The 23,113-nt window shown below is 40.9% G+C and overlaps 3 protein-coding genes across 4 annotated transcripts; 2 read left to right on the forward strand and 1 right to left on the reverse strand.

Moving 5' to 3' along the window:
- Positions 1 to 9,366: 9,366 nt before the first annotated feature.
- LOC121770285 (putative leucine-rich repeat receptor-like protein kinase At2g19210) lies at positions 9,367 to 11,785 on the forward strand. Its single transcript, XM_042167042.1, has 6 exons — positions 9,367 to 9,551; positions 9,741 to 10,575; positions 10,653 to 10,776; positions 10,994 to 11,065; positions 11,162 to 11,233; positions 11,449 to 11,785. Exons 2-6 carry the CDS (start codon positions 10,443 to 10,445, stop codon positions 11,603 to 11,605), a joined length of 558 nt encoding a protein of 185 aa, XP_042022976.1. The 5' UTR covers positions 9,367 to 9,551; positions 9,741 to 10,442; the 3' UTR covers positions 11,606 to 11,785.
- A 3,402-nt stretch (positions 11,786 to 15,187) lies between these two features.
- On the forward strand, positions 15,188 to 17,727 carry LOC121768545 (ankyrin repeat-containing protein At5g02620-like). Of its 2 annotated transcripts, none has more exons than XM_042165086.1 (4): positions 15,188 to 15,410; positions 15,561 to 16,079; positions 16,160 to 16,569; positions 16,683 to 17,727. In XM_042165086.1, exons 2-4 carry the CDS (start codon positions 15,755 to 15,757, stop codon positions 17,547 to 17,549), a joined length of 1,602 nt encoding a protein of 533 aa, XP_042021020.1. In that variant the 5' UTR covers positions 15,188 to 15,410; positions 15,561 to 15,754; the 3' UTR covers positions 17,550 to 17,727. The 2 variants fall into 2 exon arrangements, with proteins under 2 accessions (XP_042021020.1, XP_042021026.1); XM_042165092.1 differs by having other exon boundaries at positions 15,654 to 16,079.
- Positions 17,728 to 18,846: 1,119 nt separating this feature from the next.
- LOC121760795 (3-ketoacyl-CoA synthase 12-like) lies at positions 18,847 to 20,618 on the reverse strand. Its single transcript, XM_042156413.1, has 2 exons — positions 19,913 to 20,618; positions 18,847 to 19,836 (listed from the first exon to the last, which is right to left on the reverse strand). The coding sequence occupies exons 1-2, from the start codon at positions 20,509 to 20,511 to the stop codon at positions 19,041 to 19,043; spliced, it is 1,395 nt and encodes a 464-aa protein (XP_042012347.1). The 5' UTR covers positions 20,512 to 20,618; the 3' UTR covers positions 18,847 to 19,040.
- Between the last annotated feature and the right edge of the window lie 2,495 nt (positions 20,619 to 23,113).

The raw sequence follows: 23,113 nt of genomic DNA on the forward strand, positions 1-23,113 counted from the left end.
GTATGATTCTACTGTAACTAACCCGTCCCCCCTCCCCACTGCATATGAACTCGTCCTCGAGGGACTTGATGCAGTGGAAAAAAAGGGTTAGGCACAGGCAATGGCACAACAACAAACAAGGGAAACTTCTCACACTTAGACCAGACACTAGGCTAAGTGTGAGAAGTGCCAGCGATCAACGCATGCTAACAAATATAGAAAAATATAACACATAGGCAAAACAGACAACAATTTCCATAAACTTCTCACACTTAGTCCATACATAGGACTAAGTATGATAATGGAGTCAAAACACAGTTTACACAAAGAAACAGAGTTAAGGGTGATACTACTGCATTCTAGATGGTTGAATCAGGGGATGTTGCACGCCTTCCTAATAGCCTCTATTTCACAGGCCTTCCTTATTGCCTTCATGGCGTTTGTGCTCATCGGAGCTCCTTCTCCTTGGTATTTTTATTCTTTTTCTCCTTCGCTGGGAGAAGCATGCTGGCAGCGTTAGTAAGCCCCATACCTTGGTTGGTATGGTGGCCCTTCTTAGGAGGAGGAAGGATACTTTCTTCCTCCTTCCTCTTGCTCTCTTCCTCTGCTCTCACCTGGCTGCCCTCCACAGTCTTGCTTGCTTCTACGGCTGCCTTGGTCCCTTGGTGCGCTTGTCTCTTCTCATCCATTTGCTGCCTTGAACCCTCAGCTTCAAGAAGCAGTTGGTCCATCGTTCGGCGGCGCGTTCTTTTGATGGAGTCATCCTCCTCTGCAGGTGGTGGCGAAGCAGGATCCTTAGACCGAAAAATTCCTAGGCGAGCTTGGAGGGCGGTGTAAACCTCCACGGGGTCAACGCCGGTGGGAAATTTTCTAAGTAAGCAGTCCATACGCCTTATGTCAACCGGGTCCACATATTGGAGTGGTCCGATGAATCTATGAGGCAATAATGGGGTTCTGGTGGTTGGTGGGCTGGGTGGTGACAAGGATCTCTGATTATCACTGTTGATATCGGCTCCTGAAGAAAATGAGGAAGTATTGGGAGTCTCGAGTTGATTGCCCTGCATTTCTTTCTGATTATGATTTCGGGTGATTTGAACTAGGAGAGAATTAGGTGAGGATAGAACAAAGGTTCTGAAGTTAGTTGATGGAAAGTGAGATCCGAAAACCCTTTTTATACTGCAACCCCGACTGTTGAGATTCTTTCCAGTTTGAGATATCTGCGTCTGTTCAGACTTGTGTGACTCTTCACGTGCAGGCGCACCTTTTTAGAGTGCCAGGTGGCAAAGCTTCTCCGATACGCTTCCTCCTTCTCTCCAAGACGTCTCTTCATTATGACAGTTGGCGCCGCCTGACACCTCTCTAATTACTGTACACGTCTTATCATCACCTGCCTTTGTCAACTCAGTCACTGTACTACCGATCAAATTCGATTTGCACTGATTACGTGGACCATTAAATCCAGATGACGACTCACATAATTCCACTTGATCAGTTTCTTTCCTCCACTTCTGACTTTTAATTTTCTAAGAAATAAAAATAACACATTAAAAACTATACACTAATAAGGATTTGATCGGGTTCCCATGGGATGTTACTTGATCAGTTTAATAGATTTGGAATTTGTCGCTTGATCAAGCAGACTTCCCATGAGTACCCGATCACTCCTTCTACCTGTTCATTGGTGCGAGCTAGGCATTAGTAGTGGAATGTCGCCCACTACAAACGCCTCCATTCCGTCCCTTCCTGTCGACTCGCTTGCTACCAAGTAGTCGGCCATATCTGCAAACACTGCCCTTTTCTGTGCGTGTTGTCCCCAGCTTCTCTGTTTGCTTTGATCAATTTTCCCTTCCTGGCAGATCCGTTGTTCTTCAGATTGTGACTTGATTAGATGCAGGTGCCCTTCAGGGAAATCGGCTGGAATGGTTTCCCTGTTTCCTTCTCGCAGAATTCGGCGCATGTGATTCACCTCTCTGTCCGCACATCTTTTCTTATCCACTGCTTCCCATTCAAACTCCTGTATAAGGAATAACCACCTGTGCAAACGCGGGTTTGATCCCCTTTTCGCCAAGAGGTACTTGACCAAGTAGGTATCGTCCGAACTTTCCAAATGCAAATATTACTGATAGCACTTCCTTTTCGGTCACATCATAGTTCATTTGTCCCTGATTCAATGTTTCTGACACGTGGAGGGAAACGTAACTCTCCCCTTGGATTTTCTAACTTAATACTGCCCTCATAGCATGATTACTAGCATCGCACATCACCTCAAAGGGGTGATTCCAGTCGGGGGTACGTATTTTTGGAAAGTTTATCAATCGGTCCTTTGGGACCGCAGCCTTGCAGCCATCACAGAACTCAAACTTCATGTTATTCGGAAAAAGCTTCGTCAGGGGCTGGGCACTTTTTGCGAAAACCTTGATGAATCTTCTATGGATCCTGGCGCGTCCTAAAAAGGTTCTGACCTCCTCCTGGTCGGTAGAGTATGGGAGTTTCACTGCCTGCGTGTGCATTGCTTCGATTGTTCGAGGGTCTGCCCAGTTCGAATTCCGCCATTTGGATGTCAGTTTCGGTTGACACTGGGAGAGTAACTCTTCCTCCCCCACCATGAACTCTTCCAATCTCAGAGCGGGGCTAATTCTGCATTGTCGATTAAAGTGGGGCGTCCCTCCCTTTTTTTCATGGGATGCATATACAGCTCCGGGTGAGTTTTTATCAAGGCATGCGTTTTCCACTTGACTACCTATTGATTCGGCCTCAGTTTTTTCTTCGATTTCCCTTCCTGTTCCAGCAGATTTAGGTTGACTGGTTTGTTATTGGCTTGGTTGGTAAGGTTCTTGAGAGTTATCGGCGATGCTGGTGCGGAGATTAGTTGCCTTGTAGGCGAGAGATCTTCCTTCAGCATTCCTTTCAATGGGGCGGCTTGGTCAGGTGGTTTCTCGACCCTTCTTAGTTGGGTAACCTCTTTTGACTCGGTTGGTTGTGACGGTTGGCAAAATTTCATAATTGCCCTTCTAATGGCTTGATCGTCCATTTCTCCAGTCATCGTCGTATCAAACCATTCTGCTGCCTCTCTCTTGAGCTGTTCACCTTCAGTGGAACCAGAGGGTGGTTCTTTGAATGATTTCTTTTCTGGATACTTTTGTTTCCGAGGGCTGATAGCGTCTACTGTTTGAATGCTCTCGCTGTCCTGTGGCTTCCTCACAGCTTTATCAACTTCGAATGTAAGTTGTTCTCCATTAAAACTCAGCTTCATCGTCCCCTGGCAGACGTCGATGACTGTGCTGGCTGTGGATAAGAATAGTCTTCCCACAAGGATGCCAACAGACTCTTCCGCTCCCGGATCTGTCGTCTTTATGACGAAGAAGTCAGCGGGGTACATAAACTTGTTTACTTTCACAAGTTAATCTTCCAGAACTCCTTCGGGGTAGATGCAAGACCCGTCTGCTAGTTGTATTTCCATATCGGTTTTGACAAGCTTAGCATCTTCTAGCTTCTCGTATATAGAATACGACATAATATTGATGGAAGCCCCTAGATCGCACATTGCTTGCGCAATTTGGACGTTTCTGATGGAAACTGGGAGCGTAAATACCCCTGGGTCAGCTTCCTTTGGTGGAAGATCACTAGATTGGATAACTCCAGTCACATTTTCTGCTTCGCCCATCTTCCTCTTCCCAGCAACCTGTTTATGGGTGCTAGACTCTTTTCCTTTTGTGACTTGATCAAGGGTGTTGGACTCAAGGCTTCCGTTATGATTGAGTCTAGGTGCTGGAAAACTCGCAGATGAGCTTTGACAAACTGTTTCTGATTTCAGAGAGACTGTATTGACATTTTCGCGCCCTGTAGGTTGCTGCACTGTGGCTGGGAGCTTTCCCTTATTCCATCTCAGCTCGCTAAATGACATGGCTACCTGGAACAACTGCTTTGTAAGCATTTCGAGTGCAGCCCTCTGTTCTTTCTGAGTCTCTTGCATTTCTCGCATCGCGTCTTGGGGCTGATGCGGGATCATCACATCTCCTGGACCTTCAAATTGTTGTTTGTAATATCGCTGATTAAATCGACCTCCTCCATGGCCTTGCTGATAGTAGCCGGAAGGTCCATGCTGCTCTGGCTGAAAGTGATTCTACGGGTTTCCTCTTTGGTACTGCGGGACATAGTTCACCATTTGATCATTTGGTTGTCTTCCCTGGTTGCCAAACTGAGGGACTTGGTGCTGGTACCCCCACTCTCCTTCCTGTTGTCGGCTTGACCAGTTAGGTTGTCCTCCACTTGACCAGTTCCCTTGAGGTCCTCTTGACCATCCTGTCTGATCGCCCTGCAATTTGTTCCCTCCAGTGTTCGGCCTCTTCTAGATCTGAGCAGTTCAGTTGGGCTGCCCCTCGGTGAGTTGTAAGGGCTGCGTCGGGGGTGGTTCCCTTTGATTCTGATCAGTCCACCTAAAGTTTGGGTGGTCCCTCCACGGAGCATCTCTCTGCTTCCCTTGGATCTAGTTCACATTCGCGTTCCAATGACCTACGACATTCACTTGGGCTTGCGGCTCTACCTCAGGGGGGAATTCACAGTAATAATAATGATGTTCTTCTTGTGGGGACGGTTGTGGCCCATATTGTGTATCATTTGGTGCAGGTGGTGGTGGCGGTCTTGCTTTCTCTACTGCCTCCAGCAGTTTCTTCTCCATTTGCTCAAATCAAGCCTCCAACTTTTCGTCATTGCGCGCCTCTGCTACATGCATTGCCCCTCTTCTATACTGGCCTCGAGATGTCTCGTACGACCGCTTAGCCTCGATCAGCCTCTCCAGTATATTTTTGGCTTGGCTAAACGGGGTTTTCGAGAAGTCCCCTTGAGCTGCGAGGTTGAGGTCGTTCTTGCTATCCACAGTGAGTCCACTGTAGAAAACACAGTAAATTTCCTCTTCCTTCATCTTGTGGTTGGGGTATGCTTGAAGCAAACCTTGGAACATGTCCCAGTACTAGCCAAGGGGTTCATCGTACTCCTGTGTGGCTTCGGTAATCTCCCGTTTGAGGGCACTCGTCTTTGATGCTGGAAAGAAGCGGTCGAGGAATATCATGCGGAATTCGGCTTAGGTCCTGATGGATCCTTCTGGCAGCCTTGACAGCCAGACGCCCGCATCGCCCTTTAAAACGAAGGGAATAGCTTTGGACCTGTAATCTTCGGATGTGGATCCAGCCAGTACGGACTGAATATCAAAGTATCGACAGAACTCCTCCAGAAATGCGTACGGACACTCTTTTGAAAGACCGTAAAAGTGGGACAAAACAGCCAGTACTCCTGATTTGATCGCGATGGTCCGCATCCTTAGGAGTAGCGGCAATGGCATGTGTGGGCTCCTTTTCATCATGAGCGTGCAGAGATCCGATACCGGAGTCGTCAGCGACAAGGGCCATCTCTGCTGGTGGTGGTTGTGTGTTCTGTTCAGCGGCTGTTGCGGCTTCTAATGCTGTTCTGTAACGAGTGGTGACAACGCCGACTTCCTAGACTCTCCAATGAGCGTTAGTCTCTCTGTATAGAAATGGATGATTCCAGTGTCCACCGCGTTGGTACCTTCTCATCAACAGTGAAAATCAAAATGTGAAAACAAGGAAATAAGACTATATACACCTACGCACTGCGCACAAACATAAAGTAACACCATGCTTCCCCGGCAACGGCGCCATTTTGGAAGGACTTGGAAAGAGACGAAAACGCGATTAGAATGCGGATCAAGTTATATGGAATGATAACCGAACCGGTCGGATCAGTTAGCAAATGTCGTTGCCAGTTAATCAATGCAGTCTTGCTCTCGTTCTTTCTTCCTTACCAAAGTAGTTTGTAAACTCCCAATTTTGCACAACTTTAACAGTAAAGCGGCAATTTCGGGGTCGATCCCACAGAGAAGTTGGTGTGTTGAGTGTGTGAGCAGTGAACATGGGGGGTTGGCTGCTGCTACGCTTTAACTTGAGAGTTTTTAACTACTGTTTTTATTCTAGGCAGAATTAAACTAGCTAGCTTGATCAACGGAGATTTAACTACTGGGTCAAGTAAATTGCAGGTAACAGTGGAAAAGTAAATGCGAGGATGAAAACGAAATAACTTTGATTAAATTAAACTGAGAGCAATACAGCGTGAAATTAAAACTAAGCTAATACTTCGGAAAATAAGAAAGCAAGTAAAACCGAGAAGAATCTCGGCGGGTAATTTAGGAATACACCGACAGAAAACAAGTATTCTGCAGCGCTTCTTTAATTCCCCCTTCTAACTACGCATTACTTTATCTATGCTAAGCTATTCTAGAGAACTGGACTAAGCTAAACTAAGCTAAATTAGACGGAAAGTAAAGGATCTCTCTTCTTTCTTGTGATGGCACACCATCTATTTATAAGCTCGATTCGAACTCCAGCTGGATAACGATCCTGACAGGGAATATTCGCTCATGCTGAGAATGAGCGACTCATTGATTGCTACGTGCCTTTCTTCTAGAATGACGACGCTTTTGAGTAACAGATTCATGACTCGGGTCCGTCCTTGCGTCTCACAAGCTAGCACGTGTCCCCTTCTAGAACGTTGTCCTTGATAACAGAATGGTGCGCCACATCCAGCTCATTTCCTCACTTGTTCTTCTTCTAGAAGCCAGCGGTCCCCGCCTAACTTCTTGATCACTCCCCTTGATCAATTCTCTCGATTCTTGGCCTTTTATCGCCTTTTGTACTTGCTTGATCAGTTTGGCCTTGCTGCCTTGGTCAAGTGGCATTCCTGCACATTTAACACTTGTTTTGCGCGATAAACCGATCAAGCAACGTACATTTTACCCTTAAACCGATGCATGAAATGAGCCTTATCAGGGCGCCCGATGGCCCCGGACGATGGCCTATCGTCCGCCGAGCCCACAATGACGCGGACGATGGCCCGGACGATAGGCCATCGTCCGCGCTTCAACCGCGGACGATGCATCGGGCGTAGGCGTAGGGCGCGGACGATGGAGGGCACCCACAATGGGGCGGACAATGGCACGCATCGGGCGTCCCATTGTGGATGCCCTAATAGCTATTTCATATTCCTTGTAATTACGTTAATTTTATTCCTAAAAAACGTTATATATACAAACAATTCATTAGGTTTGTTTATACAGTATTTTATGGTTTTTCCCTTATAAAGAATATTTTCTGCTACAAATTCTAATAACGGTATATTCTTCAGCTCCAACTAATTAATACAGTATGATTGAAAATTTTCTCTGTGAAATCAGATCTTCTCTTTTCACAATGATTAAATGGAAATATTGTCCAATTCAAATGTGAAATTGATATTGGGATTAGTCAAGAGGAGTTATTAGTCATTTTCACAAATTCCAAATTAAAAATAGCATGATGATTTTTTGGATAATGTTTCCATTTAATTGGCATTGCTAAAACTAAAATAGAATCCACGCCCACTTTAATAATCCAACACCACATGTATTAGTTGACTATTTTCTTGAAATTAGTAGAATTACCAATTTCGAGAGAACATGAATCATGTTTGGCTTAGTTCGTGATAGTGTAGATTGAAATGGAAAAACACTATTGAGAAATGATGGCATGATTGTGAATGGAGGTGGAACACTTCACCCACCCGGCCGAATGTTAGACATTATAGCCATCAAGAGTTAGAACATCATTAGTACTATTGTATTTCACAAAATACAAGCATCTATTTTCCAATATTAGGTACTAAAATATAATTTTTCTTTCATTGAATCAGAGTTGCCGTTTTTAAATTTCATATTCCAATCATTCAGATATATTTTGACAAAATTTCCCCAATCCCTTCAACATATAGCTATTGACAGCTGCTCATCATCTATGATTCAACAATAATCAGATAGTACTTCTTCTGTGTGGGAAGATTGATGCCAATGGCCAATCACATGTCTTTAATTAATTATGTAAACCCAAAGCCCAGACAAATACTTCCCTCATTTGGACTGGACCCAGCTTTTCACTCATTAGATCGAAAGAAGTGAGTACTACAAAATTGGATATATACTTGTATTTTGTGAAATACTACAAAATTGCTGATGTCCCAAAATAGCAAATTAAGATGGATCTGTGGACGCAGGGAGTATATATACAACTATACAAGGTAAGTGCGTGGAAATTACTTTGATATAATAGTTACAGAATTACAGTACATACACCAGTTAACCTCCAAACAAGCAACTAATTCAGAATCGGTGGCATCACTAATCATTATCTAAAGACAAACTATATTGTATTACTGGTTGACCCAGTAATTGCTAGGCGTGATATTAATGACAGCATGCATGCAATCTATACTTAAACAAGTAGTTGTACAAACATTCTCTCCACAGCTTTATTCTAATGTACTATTATTTAACTTAATATGAGGCCTCACAAAATACATTCACTTTACTGTTATTTATAATTTTCTTATCACTGCCAATCTAAAAATTCTTTTTTTGCACGAGATAATTGTTGAAGTGGTCTTACATTGGAACATCACTACCCAATAACAATAATATTATCAATAATAAATATATATAAAGTTAGGTTCTGTACGGCCACATCAAATAATCGATTGACTACAGAGTTAATAAAGTGCGATAATTTAAGAGTTTGTATTTTAATTGCGACGATATGCTTCTTCATATATATGGGCTTAATGGGGTGCTTTATATTGCTAACTATTTAAGTTGTTAATTCTGCTAACTCATCAACGCAGTGCATTCAACACGAACACACTAAAATGTCAACACAGTATATTGAAGTTCAACAAAATTATGTGTTGACATTTTTCATACACTTGATTGATGAGTTAGCAAGTTAGCAACTTAAGAAAGTTAGCAATTGATCACACCCCTAGACTTGACTTAATTATGCAATACTAGGGGTTTGAAGATTGAAGGACGACGAAAACCGATTCTTTGGTTATCATCTCCAACTCAAACCAACGAGGAAAGGAATCAACCATGGTCGAATTAAAGAATTAAATCAAATTTGATCGGAGTATCATTCTTTGGGTCAACGCTTGATTTTAACTCCACATATACATTTTGACCATAAAAATTATGTGAATCATAGTAGTAGTGGAGTATTTTATTTGCGTTGTAGTGCATTATCATGCCATCGCATCCATGATTACATAGTACCTTTGTATTGGATGCTGCCACATTTACAAACGAACCCTTCAACGTTGATTTTGAAAGAATTACACTTTGAGCCAAGAGGAGGGTGGTGCACTTCTCAACGTGTGAAAAAACTGGCCATGTTTTATGTTGACTTTGAAAAACTTAAATATCACCACTTGTAATTGACTCCATGCAAAAATTAGCATTGACTTATGTACAAATTGTGCGTTATTTATCGATCTAAAAATTTGGAGAATTATAGATTATGCTCTAGTTGATTTTTGAGACGGTTGTACCTTTAGATTATAATAAAGAAATAATTTCAGCTCTCTGTTAGTATATAGTTCCCCTCAAAACTGTGAAGATAAGTGCAATTCAAGCATGGCTAATCTGCCATTGATCACCTGTGTGCTCTTAGCTCTATGCAGCCTATCTTTAGCAGCAAATGGTAAGTAATAACTATATCATGAAAGTTATTACCTAGCTCCTATGGTTTCATGAAAGTGAAATAGAATAAAGATAGGAATGACATTTTTTTAAAATTTAATTTCTCATACCAAGCACATGAATAAAATGAAAATATATAAACCACATTTAGAAGGGTCTTACTCTATAACTCGTTTGTTTGATCATGCAGTTTCATCTGCATCGACTGCGGGTCATCTGCGACATACAAAGACGAGAACGGGATCTTCTGGACCGGCGACGATGATTACATAAACACAGGCGAATCCCGTTCCGTGCAGCCTTCCAACTCCTACAACCGAGTGATGGACACGCTGAGAGTGTTCAGGAATCAGAGCAAGCATCAACTCCGTCAAGCAAGGAGTGTCCTCGTACACGCCACCTTCTTCTAAAGGGAACTACGACGGCAAGAACTCCCCTCCGGCCTTTGATCTGACGTTAGACAGCTACTACTGGGCTTACGTGAATAACAGCGGGCCCGTTACGAGGTGATCTACACCACGACCAAGGAGTCCATCAGCGTGTGCGTTTCCCAGTACGAAGCAGACCAGTTTCCCTACATATCGGCTCTCGAAGTCAGGAGTCTCGACTCCGACATGTATAAAGGTCTCGGTGCTTACAAGGACATTTAACACAAGGAGAAGGTTGGCTTTTGGCACTGATGAAACCATAAGGTATGATTCTTTTATAAATGAGTAGATAACTTTGTTCGCCGAGGTTAATTCTTCTGTCTACGTAAACTGGTACTTCTCCGAGGTTGCTCGCCTCGGGCCCAACGAAACTCGAATGTTCTCATTCTACAAGGACAACGAGCCCATAACCGATCCCTTTTTCCCCGCCTTATGAAAACTGCACGCTGAAGTATAACAGCAACATGACACTATCGGCAAACAACTCCTTTACTCTAGTCCCCACTGAAAACTCTACGCTCCCGCCCCTCGTCAATGCAATGGAAGTCTTTATCATCGGAGATTTCCCGCTCGACAACGGCACTCGAACCGAAGATGGTCAGAATTAATCTGCATTCTTTCACTTTTTCCTTTTATACTGTTTCTGATCAAAGTCACCATTGCTTATAATTCAGTTGAGGGGTTAGCTTCACTGCAAGAAGCGTTCCGTTTGTTGAAAAACTGGGGCGGCGATCCATGTCTTCCCAAACTTTATAGCTGGGATTGGGTCAAATGCGACGGTGATAGAGTGACAACACTGTAAGTAATTTACATTCCAACATTTTATTAGCAGTTGTAATGAATACTTACTATAAATATGCGATTTCTTTGGCAGGCTTCTTTAGCAGTTGTAACCGGATTTTAGTTCCATGATTGCTCTTCATACTATGTTAGACAACTATATTAATGCTTCCATTTTCTTTATTTATTTTTAAAATTCTCTTTAGACTCATTCCTAATATGGTTTGATTTGCAGAAATCTTTCAAATAACAGCTTGAGTGCGAAAATTCCTGAATTTCTTGGGTTGTTGCCCAACCTCCAAATATTGTAAGTTGCAAGCGAAAATCATGAAATAAATTATCATCGTCTACAAATTAAAAGGCCATATATTTACCTTTTTTTGTTTTATGTTTTTTCCTGCAGGAATCTCGAACATAACCGTTTCAGTGGTACCATTCCAGCCTCATTATCAACTAAAAAGGACCTAATTTTACGGTAACTTCACTAACTAGTCATGTACTCCTACTTAACTAGATATTAATCTCAGTCCACAATAAATGAAAACTATAGTTTTGAATAATAATTTGACGAAAAACGCGAATTTAGTTTAATAGAAAATTAGAAGTATGAAGAAACAAGCTTATTTATCTCTATCACCAACTTAATGATTCTAATAAATATTAATGTTGTGGTGCAAATAAAATGTATAGGGTGAGCGGAAATCCACAGCTGTGTACGTCGAATTCATCGTGCACGAATTCGGTGACAAGTACGAAGGCAAACTCTTCCTTCAGGACGAGGAAGAACATTCTGGAAATGGTGTTCACCACCATAGTTTCATCCCTCATCGTATTGCACTTGAGTTAGTAGAAAAAGAGAACATCAATTTTATTTCTGTTATATAATTAAGTACAGTATTTTGTTTTGTTTTGGATGAATGTGGAAAAGCATGTTTGTCTTGTGCTCATTCAAATAAGACCTACTGCTTAATTGTCTGCAATTCAGTACATTTATTTTTACCACTTTAAAATATTTTTGATTGTTTGACCTGATTTGTATAAACTTTTTTATGTTATAAATTTTTTTTATATGTACATAGAAAGTCAAGCCATATTAATAGCATGGAGAATCGAGATTTCATTATGTTAATCGGATAAATTATCCAATTTCAAAGTGGGGCTAATTAAATGCTTTGACATATTCATAACCTGCAATAATTAAGTCCATGATTAGACATCCAATTAAATGGTACGCAACTCTCACGTCTATATTATGTCGACAATCACATTTGCACGTTGGCATAGACTTTCAGTTCATAATATATTTCAAATAAATACTGTTGAACAAGAGCTTAAATTAGGTACTGCGTCAGGAAAAAGACAAACTAAATCACAACAAGCACAATATTAATCGAGTTGATGCTACGTATGCATATATTTAACATTGATTCGTAGTAGACATAAAAACTTAGCTTTCCAATTAAAAATAAATAAATTAAAGACACCACTTCATCCTATGAACATCCACTACATTTTTTAATTTTTCTTTTAATTAAAGATAATAATGGTACACCATTATTTCAATGATAACTCGAACCTCCAACCTATTGGGATAGAGAAGATGCGTCTTACCAACTAAACTACGCTTCATTGTCTCCAACCACACTTTCTTTCCCTCGTTTTTCTCCCTCACTCCTCCATCTCACCTCTTGACTTTCTCTCACAGCTTCTGCATAACCGCCTCATTGATATCAAGTTTTGTTGCCGGAAAACCACCTTCAGCCAGCCACGCCTCTCAAATTTTGATTCTGAGCTTGGCCTCCTCCAGTTGCAGCCGCAACTCGGCCGATCAAGCCCATGCGCAGTAAGCCCATCTCACTCTCTATCCACAGCCCAGCAAGCTCGTGCCCGGCCCAAACGCAAGACACAATATGCTTCCATAAATATATTCTAATTATAATAAATATTTATTAAAATAGTTCTAGATGTTTTCAAAATGGTTGAGGGCTCATGGCCCCCATGCTCCCTCCATACCCCAAGGTGGCTCCAATGGTTGCAGATATGAGATACATAATGGGCTAAATTTGGATACCCTCAAACCAAGATTTTCCGAAATCCCAATTTACCACTTCAATTAGTAGTACTACTAACTATCACGAGCATCCTTCACGTTAATAGGGCATTGATCGATGCTACAATAATTTGATGTCAAGAGAAGTGTGCCCACTAAAATAGAATCGCTAATTATTTGTTAAATCTGTAATATTTTAATTTGGGAATGGGACGCACATGCCTGCTTTGCTTTATTATAAACTGGTAGTAATATAAGGTTGTTCGGTTTTGCTAGATTTAAGAATCAAAGAATCTCTTGATTTGCTATTGCTTAACTTATCATCAAAATATAATAAAAGTTCGGCTGGTTTCAAAATGAAAAGTTCGTCTTAACTATTAAGAAAGAGAAAATTAAATTGTCGATGCACATTTCGCACTAACAAAATGTTCAAGATGTTCAAGATTTGGATTTTTTTTATCATATTTTCACTTTGGTGGTACTCTCTCTTTTCTATGTTAATAGAGTCATTTTTCTATTTTGTGAAGTTCCAACTTAATTGAGTCATTTCTATTTTTGGCAATAATTTCCTTCTCTTTTACTCCATTCGTTCCACAAGAATATGCACTATTTCCTTTTTAATTTGTCCCACAAGAATATGCACATTCTAATTTTGAAAAGTTTTTTCTCTCTATTAAGGTGAAACTCATTCTCCACTACCAATACTTTAATTACCTTTTCTTTCTACATCTCTTTTACTTTACCAATTTTACATTAAAACTAGTGTCGTCCCCAGGGGCGGATCCATATATACTTAGGGTGGGGCTAAAGCCCTTAACAAAATGGTTTTTTAATCTTTTTTCTTTTATAAATATTTAAAATTTGTCTAAATTTATGGCAAATTAGTATATAAAAGCCCTTATAAATAAGCTAAAACACCCAAAAATATACTTTAAAACAAAATTTAGAAATCATAGCCCTTATCGTTATTTATTTCTGCGTCCGCCCCTGGTCGTCCCTAAAGTGCATATTCTTTAGGGACGGAGGAAGTACTTTATTTTTGCTCAATCCCTCTTATTTTACACTCTCTTACTTTATTCACCTTCCACTTAGAGCATCCACAATAGGACGAACATCCCAATAGTCTAGCACTAGGACATCCAAAAACACCTCCTACCACGTCACTAGGACATCCAACTGCACAATAATAGCCTAGCACTAGGACATCCCAATAGCCTAACACAATAATAACAAATTCACAAATATGGAATTAAAATTTCGACACGAATAAGGACAGAGAAAGTGCAATAATAATTTCATTAAAAAAATAGAAAAATGCTCTCGTCCATCGCCTGACCACAATAGCGGAAGAGCGCACAGACGAGTGCCTCCCACCACGGACAACCTCTTGTCCGTCACAGATGTCCGTCGTCCGCTCGCCGACGTGGACGTCCGCGACGGACAAGCCACTAGCCGGTCGCTCGTCCGTATGGACGTCCGCTATTGCGGATTCTCTTAACACACTATTCTTAATCTTTGCGCCAAAAAAATGCTACAATTAAGAAGGAACGGATGAAGGAATGGAGGGAAAAGTAATTAATGATCGTGATGCAATTAGCGGCGTTGGTATTGTCATTCAGTATTCTCATTGTCGTACAATAATATTGGCACCAAGCATTTATTTTAATAATTGCCTTAGATGTTTATATTTGTAGTAGTAAAAAAAGAGGGTGTAGACAAGTCAATATTTTGTGAATGATAACCAATTTAAAGTGTGTAGAAGGGGACAAGAAAATTCCGTTTTATATGCAACATGAAAATTACAGTGATATTGATTTTGGGATTTTACATTGGTATATGTTGTAAAAACATACACAAAAACTCTATACTATAATTACATGACTATGTACTTCACATTTCCCAAAACAAAATACACCCAAATGCAGTGATTGGTAAAACATACAGAACGTGCGTTCTGTTATTACCGTTTATTGGTTTCCTTATTACTCCATTTGAGAAAAATGAATTATTATTCTTTTTTTCTGATCATTCATTGATTATTATATTACTTATTAGAACCATATCATATTTCTCACGACAACAAACATTATTGAAATAATATAAAAATAAAATAACTGTAATAATAGCAATATTAATCTAAGACATTCACCTCCTCATTATCACCTTTACAATGGCCATCCTTTTTAGAATTCACCCTTCTTCATTAAGAGCTCTGAATCTGATTCAGTGCATCACACACAAACATATATATATATATATATATATATATATATATATATATATATATATATATATATATATATATATATATATATAATTTATATGTTTCTCTAAAGTTTTTGTTGCATACATGTGCCTTTTGTGGCCCCATTCCCTTAACCTCTTGCAAATTGTTTCCTTTCCCTCAAAGATTTCTCTGTTTTTCTTTCTTAAACAATAGAAGAAGAAAAAACAAGAAAAATAGCACCCAAATCTTGATCTTTCCCCAACATTACTACGGTTTGTTTTTGCTCTTTTTTATGAAAAACATATCTCTAGTAGCCCTTTTGCGGTGTTGAGAGAAGGCAGGGCAGAAAAAGGTGCCTCTTTCTTCATGACCAAGGTAAAATGCTTTTAGGCTTTCTTTTTTGTTGCATGAATATAGTATATATCTGATCCAACAAGGAAAAAAGGGAAATGTGATGTTGTTGATTGAATTAAAAAAGAAAAGTGAACAAGTTTGAAAAAAGCTAATTTGATGTATGTTGGACAGGTCCAAGAATTGGTGTATTTTGGCAAAAACAGACAGCTTTCCACATTGAGTGCATTGTTGATTATTGTAATGAGGGTTGTTGATTGAATGTAGGTGAAATATGTTTTTTCTGATTTGGGTGTTTGAGGGGAGGAAGAAAAGGATATTTTGACAATAGATAAGGGAAGGGGGTTGAAGATTGTGTAAGAGTAAACATGGAGGCTCCTGCCAACCCCCGGAAGAAGATGGTGAAGCAACTGACCGGGAAACGGGAAGACACAGCGCTGCATTCTGCGGCTAGAGCAGGGCAGATTGTGGCTATTAGGAGCATCATTGATGGTGCTGAGGGAGAGGAGGAGCTTAGTGCTTTACTGTCAAAGCAGAACTCAGCTGGTGAGACGCCGTTGTTTGTTGCTGCAGAGTATGGCTACTTTGAGGTGGTGCGGGAGATGATCAGCCACTACTCTTTAGCCGATGCAGGAATCAAAGCCAAGAATGGATTTGATGCCCTCCACATTGCTGCCAAGCAAGGCGATTTGGGTGATACATTTATTTTGTTTTGACCCCTTTTATCCTTTTTTTGGGGTAAGTAGTGGTACTAATAGTTTTGTGTGTTGCAGGAGTGGTGAAGGTGTTGATGGAGTTGCATCCGGAGCTATCTATGACGGTTGATTCATCGAACACGACAGCTCTGCATACAGCGGCAGCGCAAGGGCACATGGATATAGTGGAGTACTTGTTGGGGTGGGAGAGAAATCTGGCTACTATAGCCAAAAGCAATGGCAAAACAGCACTCCATTCTGCAGCCAGGAACGGGCATTTAGGCGTTGTCGACGTCCTTCTGGAGAAGGAGCCCCGGATCACTACACGAACCGATACCAAGGGCCAGACTGCACTCCACATGGCCGCTAAAGGCCACAATACTCACGTGGTTGAAAAGCTTATCACGGCCGATCCCTCCACCATCAATATGCTCGACACTAAAGGAAACACTGCTTTGCACATCGCCACTCGCAAAGGCAGAGCTCAGGTGAAGTATCTGATAGGAATCCATAGGATTCCGGCATAAAATCAAATGGTGATAGGAGGACTGACGCATCAGACTTATATAGTAATTTCACTTCTCTAAGAAATTCTCTGCAGATTGTGAAGATGCTGCTTGACCGGAAAGAAACAGACACGAAGCTAGTGAACAAGTCGAACGAAACAGCCATGGACACTGCAGAGAAGCTCGCGCAGGGAGAGGCAGCGGCCATCCTGGAGGAGTACGGCGTGGTGAGCGTGAAGAAAATCAAGCCCGTGCCAGCAAGGCGGGCGCGCGAGCTAAAGCAGACGGTGAGCGACATCAAGCACGAGGTCCACGACCAGCTGGAGCACACGCGGCAGACGAGGAGGCGAGTGCAGGGGATTGCGAAGCGGCTCGACAAGATGCACGCGGAAGGGCTGAACAACGCCATCAACTCGACCACGGTGGTGGCGGTGCTCATTGCCACAGTGGCGTTCGCGGCCATCTTCACTGTCCCGGGGCAGTACGCGGACGACCTGCAGGAGCTCGCCCCGGGGGTGTCCCTGGGAGAGGCTAACATAGCGCCGCAGCTACCGTTCCTCATCTTCTTCCTGTTCGACTCGTTCGCGCTGTTCATATCGCTGGCGGTGGTGGTGGTGCAGACGTCGGTGGTGGTGATCGAGCGCAAGGCGAAGAAGCAGATGATGGCGATCATCAACAAGCTCATGTGGCTGGCATGCGTGCTCATCTCGGTGGCGTATATGGCGCTGGCGTTTATAGTGGTGGGGAGGCAGGAGAGGTGGCTGGCGATTGGGGTGGCGGTGATCGGAACCACCATACTGGCGACGACGTTAGGCACCATGTGTTATTGGGTGGTTGTGCATCGGATTGAGGCGAAGAACAAGAGGAGTTTGAGAAGGAAGAGCTCTCGAGGCTCCAGATCCTGGTCGATACCGGCGCTCTCTGATTCTGATGTTGATTTCAAGAAAATGTATGCAATTTGAACAATCCATGCATCTCAAATAGACTAATCTTTCTTGTGCATATCAATGACGAAATATACAAAAGGCAGAGACAATTGCAAATTAGTGGTATTCTACCAATTTGAAAGTTGGACACCAAAATTTTCATTAATTTTGATACAAAAGACAAAATCTAGTGTTTAAGACTTTTATTCGTGCATCAGGCGAGGCTTGTTAGTTAAAGTAAATATAAATACTAGCTTTCCTAAAGTAAATAAAGGATTAATCGATCTTCATTATTAATTGTACGTCACCACATATTAACCGCTTCATATTCACCTCTAATACTCTATTTCAAATAGTATTAAATTTTAGAACCTGATCTGAGTATAATTGATGCATTTTTGCATCCTGCAATAACTGTGGGCGGATTGAAAAATATTAGTACTAATCGAAATTTATTGAAAATTGATTAATATATTCTGTTTTTACGTTCAGATTACTAGTTAAGCTGCACACATTTTTTGGATAAAATAGCAAATTAAGTATTTCCTACACGAAAGTTGAATAATGAATTAAGTTTGTGCATTTATTTTTGGAAGGATACAAATTAACTACTCCTACAACTTGTTCGCATTTGTTGTGTCTATTTACTGACTGTCATATGTGGGTGTGTTTACAGCACGTGCACCTTAGAAACTTTGATTAAAGACGTGGATATCTGTTTAACTCAAAGATATACAGGTATCGTATTGTTCGTGTCATGCCCTAGAGTGGCCTATATCAGAAAGTCGAAGGGTCATAAATCTAAGTGCATAGTGTAGAAAACGGATAGGGAGAGACTATAGCTTTCCCTTTAATAAATTCCTCAATTTAACTATGCATCTATCACACAAAATGAGATATTCATATCATGAGTCCTACTTAAAACACTGAAATAGAGACATAGGGGCCCCAAAATTAAGTTTTGCGTCACAGATATCCCTTTCGACTTTTCCAATAAACGTATAAGCCCCGTGGGAACACTAAGAAAAAAATATATAAGCACATCATATAGCTATAACAGTTACTCCCTCCGTGCGATTAAATGTCTCATATTTGACCGGTACAAGTTTTAAGCATGGTTAGACTTTATAAAGTAAAATGGATAGAAAAAATTAGTAGAACATGATACTTACTTTCATATATACTCTAATAAAATAGAGTATATTGATTTTATAATAAAATATGAGTTAAATGAGTTAGTGATTTACTTACCAAATATGATAAAGGTAAAATGTGACATTTATTTGTGGGAAGATGAAAAATAAAAAATAAGTCACTTAATGACGGACAAGTATTTTTAAATAATCGTATGAATATATTATAGGGTACAAATTCCATGTCCAAAAGTGGTTAGTATCTTCCACTTCATCCATCAAATCACCTCTATGAAAACAAACAATTCCAACGGAAGGGATCAGAAAAATAAAATAAAAACTAAAACACACGTATACTAAAATAAAAGAAATCATTAAAAACATAAAAGAGATATCACTCCGGAATCTGATAATCATGTGGAATGTTGAAGTTATCATCCGCATCCTGAAGCCATCCAAATTTATCAAAGAAAGGATTGGTCAAATTCTTCTTCGGATAGCAATCAATGAAACTCTTCCACACATTATTACCATTCAAATCCCTGACAACCTCCCAAACACAGCTGTTGCACTTGAACCCTGCCCCAAAACTGATCATGAACACCTTGTCTCCCTTCTTCAGCCTCTTCTTCGCCTCCATGTACGCCAGCACGTACCAAAGGCTACTCGCCGACGTGTTCCCGAACCGGTGCAGCGTCATCCTCGCCGGCTCCACGTCATACTCACTCAACCCCAAGTTCTGCCCTATCGCATCGATCACCGCCTTCCCCCCCGTGTGCAGGCAGAAGTGGTCTACCCCGCTCTTGAAGTTGATCATCGCCGCCTTCCCCGCCGCCGCCTTGTTCCATCTCTGCCGCAGTTTCCGGAGATTCTTCGCCGTCAGGAACCGGATCAGCTCGCGCATGGGGAGGATCTTCGGCGCTATCTCCTTCAAATTGTCTATGAACGCCCGCGTGGCCGCCTTCGGTAGATTCTTCCCGAGGTGGACGCCCACGAAGCCGTGGTCATCCTCCTTCTGCTCGCAGCACCCGTACGCCTCGTCGCTGGCGCCGTGGTGGGTCCGGACGAGGGTTTTCAGCTTGAACATGGCCTTTTCCTTTAACGATGGCTTGTTCGTTAGGATGAGAGCGCAGCCTCCGGTCCGGAATAGGCCGTTTGCTAGCATCTTTGACCGGTCTTTGCCCAGATACCTAGCATAACAATATCTCACATCAGTATAAATAGAAAACTGAAACAATAATATAAAAGTCGGTTGGTTTCTATTACCAGTTGGGGCTAAGGGATTCGGACGTGACCACCATGGCTATTGAGTTCTTCCGAGTTTTGAAGACGTTCTCTACGACGTTGATGGCGACGACGCTGGCACTGCAGCCCATTCCGGTGAGGTTGTAGACCTTGACGTCGTCCCTCATCTTGTAGAGGTTGATGATGCGCGCGGAGAGGGACGGGGCGGTGGAGAGCATGGAGATGTTGACGACGAGGAGGTCGATGTCGGAGGCGGGGATGGCGGTGCGCTTGAGCAGGGCGGCGATGCTGTCGAGGAAGAACTCGTCCATCTCGAGGAGGCCGTCGTCCAGCGTGGCGGAGGCCTCGCGGCCGTCGAAGACCATCTGCGGGGCGTAGGTCTCCTCGCCGATGCCGGAGCTGACGATGGTCTTCAGGAGGAATTTGTACTCGTAGAGGCCGAGTTGTTTGTTGCGGTGGATGACCTCGCCGGAGAATTTGGTGCTGAGCTTCCTCTCGTCGCCGGGCTTGTAGCACTCGTAGTCGAGGATGTAGCAGCGGCGGCGGTCGTAGGCGGTCCACAGGAAGTAGGAGAGTGGGAGGAGGAAGAGGAGAGAGGAAAACAAGTCTATAACATCCATGTTTTGTGAGTTGAAAATGGAGGGAGATAGGGTGGAGACTTATATTAATGGTGGATGACAAACATTACTTCAAACTTTTATTACATTTGGGAACAAGTTGGGCATGTCAAACATTATGTATATAGAGACTTTAACATTGCACAACTTCCACCTACTGAGATTGGTGAGTAGTAATGTTACAAGTTTAATACAATGAATCATAGGCCGCCCCAACAGTACTCTGTCTACGTACATACAAGTACAACCCAAATTAAAATACGACTATCAACATAGTACTCCATATGTCCCAAGATATTAGACTCGTATACCATTTTGGTTGTCCTAACATATTTGAGTCATTTCTATTTATGGTAAAAATCTACTTTATTACCCACCCCACTTACACCACTAAACAATTCCTCCTAAATTCTTTTGCCAAAAGAAATTAGTCTAATATCTTAGGATGGAGGGAGTACGTGAAACTGAAAGACAATAAGCCTTTTCTTAGGGAACTCTAGTACTGCAATTTGTGTACCAACATCTATGTTTCTTAGGGTATTTCTGCATGTCCCTAGCTCATTTATTTCCGAAATTGAAAAATCGTGTCTCCGAAATATACGAAATCCATGAATTGAGATATCGAATATAATATGACGGTATCAAAATGAAATTTGACCAATTTTTGCGAAACGGCTGAGAAATCAAAATTATAATTACGCTATATATGTTTTACAATAGATTTTTGTCATCGGACATTGTTTAGATGAATCGTGACCATCTATATATCAACTTTTAGAAAATATCATCATTTAAATCAACATGCACCATCCATATAACACAGGTAAAGCAGAGAATAATAATTGCTATTAATAGTTATATAGAATTTCTATGTAAAGAGTACAATAGATATAAAACTATATCTGCCTAACTTAAATGATGAAACTGCTTGTCCTTTTTTCTTCTAATATAAATAAATATGAAAGAAGTTAATTATTTTTATCGTAAGAACATAAAACTATTTTTAGCCCTTCGATCATTAATGTCTACTATGGAGAAATCGCATTTGTTGGAAGAGTGTAGTATCAAGATTTAAACCTTATGACAGGAATTGTTTTTCGAAATATTGGTTACGGTCAGCGTTAATACAGTGACTTTATAAATGCGATGTTTCCATAGTACTTAATTTTTAGGTTTAAAAAGTAATTTTTCCATAGTCCTACCCTATCAAAATATAAAATTTATTTGTAAAGGTTAGGTTAAAAGGCATATAGTATTTCGCATAATTAAGATCAATTTTTATATCATTAGCTGTTAAAATAAGTGGATGAAATTAAATCTCACGGTTTTCAATAAATGGTAGACAAAATATCAACAGAATGGTAAGATCGTCAATCTGTCATAATGTGATCATTTTTGTGATTTTTCTTATATCATAGTGTATAACTAAAAATATCAATACAATAACATGAGTATTTCAATACAAGTATATGAAATTATCATCCTAGTTTAATTGATATTTTACATGCAATATATTAAAATTGTTTGATGCATTTGTTGACAAAATTTTTTTTATCAACATATATACAATATTTGAAATAAAAATTATAAAATTTTATTATTTGACCATCGTCTGAACATATGCAATTGAGAATTTGTTGGAATATTTATAAAACTATCTTTAATTTGATACTACCTCCATGTTGGGGTTTGTATACTAAAAGATTCTTCGAGCGTACATGCCTTTGTACAGTCAGCTTGTGCATGTATACGAGAAACGCCACGTCCACTTGTTTACCTAACTATGAGAATAAATAATATAATATAATGGTTTATTTATTGAAATATAATAAACAAGTCTAAGGCTTCTTACTAAGAAGGTCAAAGTAGGGAAATTCGATGAATCCTCATGAGTTTTTCAGTAGGGGACTTGGCCAGATGTAGTAAGAAGAAAAACGTATTCACAACCTAGATAAGCTTTGGCTACCTATTGGTATGGTTGCGGTGTTTGTGATAATTCTCTCTTACCTAAGAGCATCCCCATCTGTGTTCTTGCCAACGAGCACGGATGTGGGTCCGGACCCACTTTTATTACTTTTTTACTCCCTGCTCTTAGGCAAGAGCACAATACCCACATCCGTGCTCTTCCGCAAGGACAAACTCAAGGGTCCCACCATTCTATTATTCAATTTAAATAAAAACATTTCCACAAAACTAAAATGCATTAAAAATACCTGGAAAATTATTACAAATTACAAAAAAATTAAAACTTACATAATTAAAATTCTAAAAATTAAAAATTACATAATTAAAATCCTAAAAATTAAAAATTACATAATTAAAGGCTAAAATACCCCCGTGGAAGACTATTCATCCGGCTCTACCTCCAATGTTCTTTGGAGACCCCGTATCATTGCCACATGCGATCAAAGTTGCTCGGGGGTCATATTTGACCTATCGGCCAAATTGAGTTGGGCCAAAACCCCCCACAATGAGTTGGTGGGGGGTTGAGGTGGCACAAAGGGAGCGGGGGCGAATGGAGTCGCGGCGCGACGACTGTTGGGCGTCGACTTCTTCCTTCCTTGTGGCCGGTGTTGGGAACTACTCGGGCCGGCGTCGGGGCTAC

Source organism: Salvia splendens, chromosome 2 (genome assembly GCF_004379255.2).
Source record: "Salvia splendens isolate huo1 chromosome 2, SspV2, whole genome shotgun sequence".
In the NCBI taxonomy this organism is placed as follows: Eukaryota; Viridiplantae; Streptophyta; class Magnoliopsida; order Lamiales; family Lamiaceae; genus Salvia; species Salvia splendens.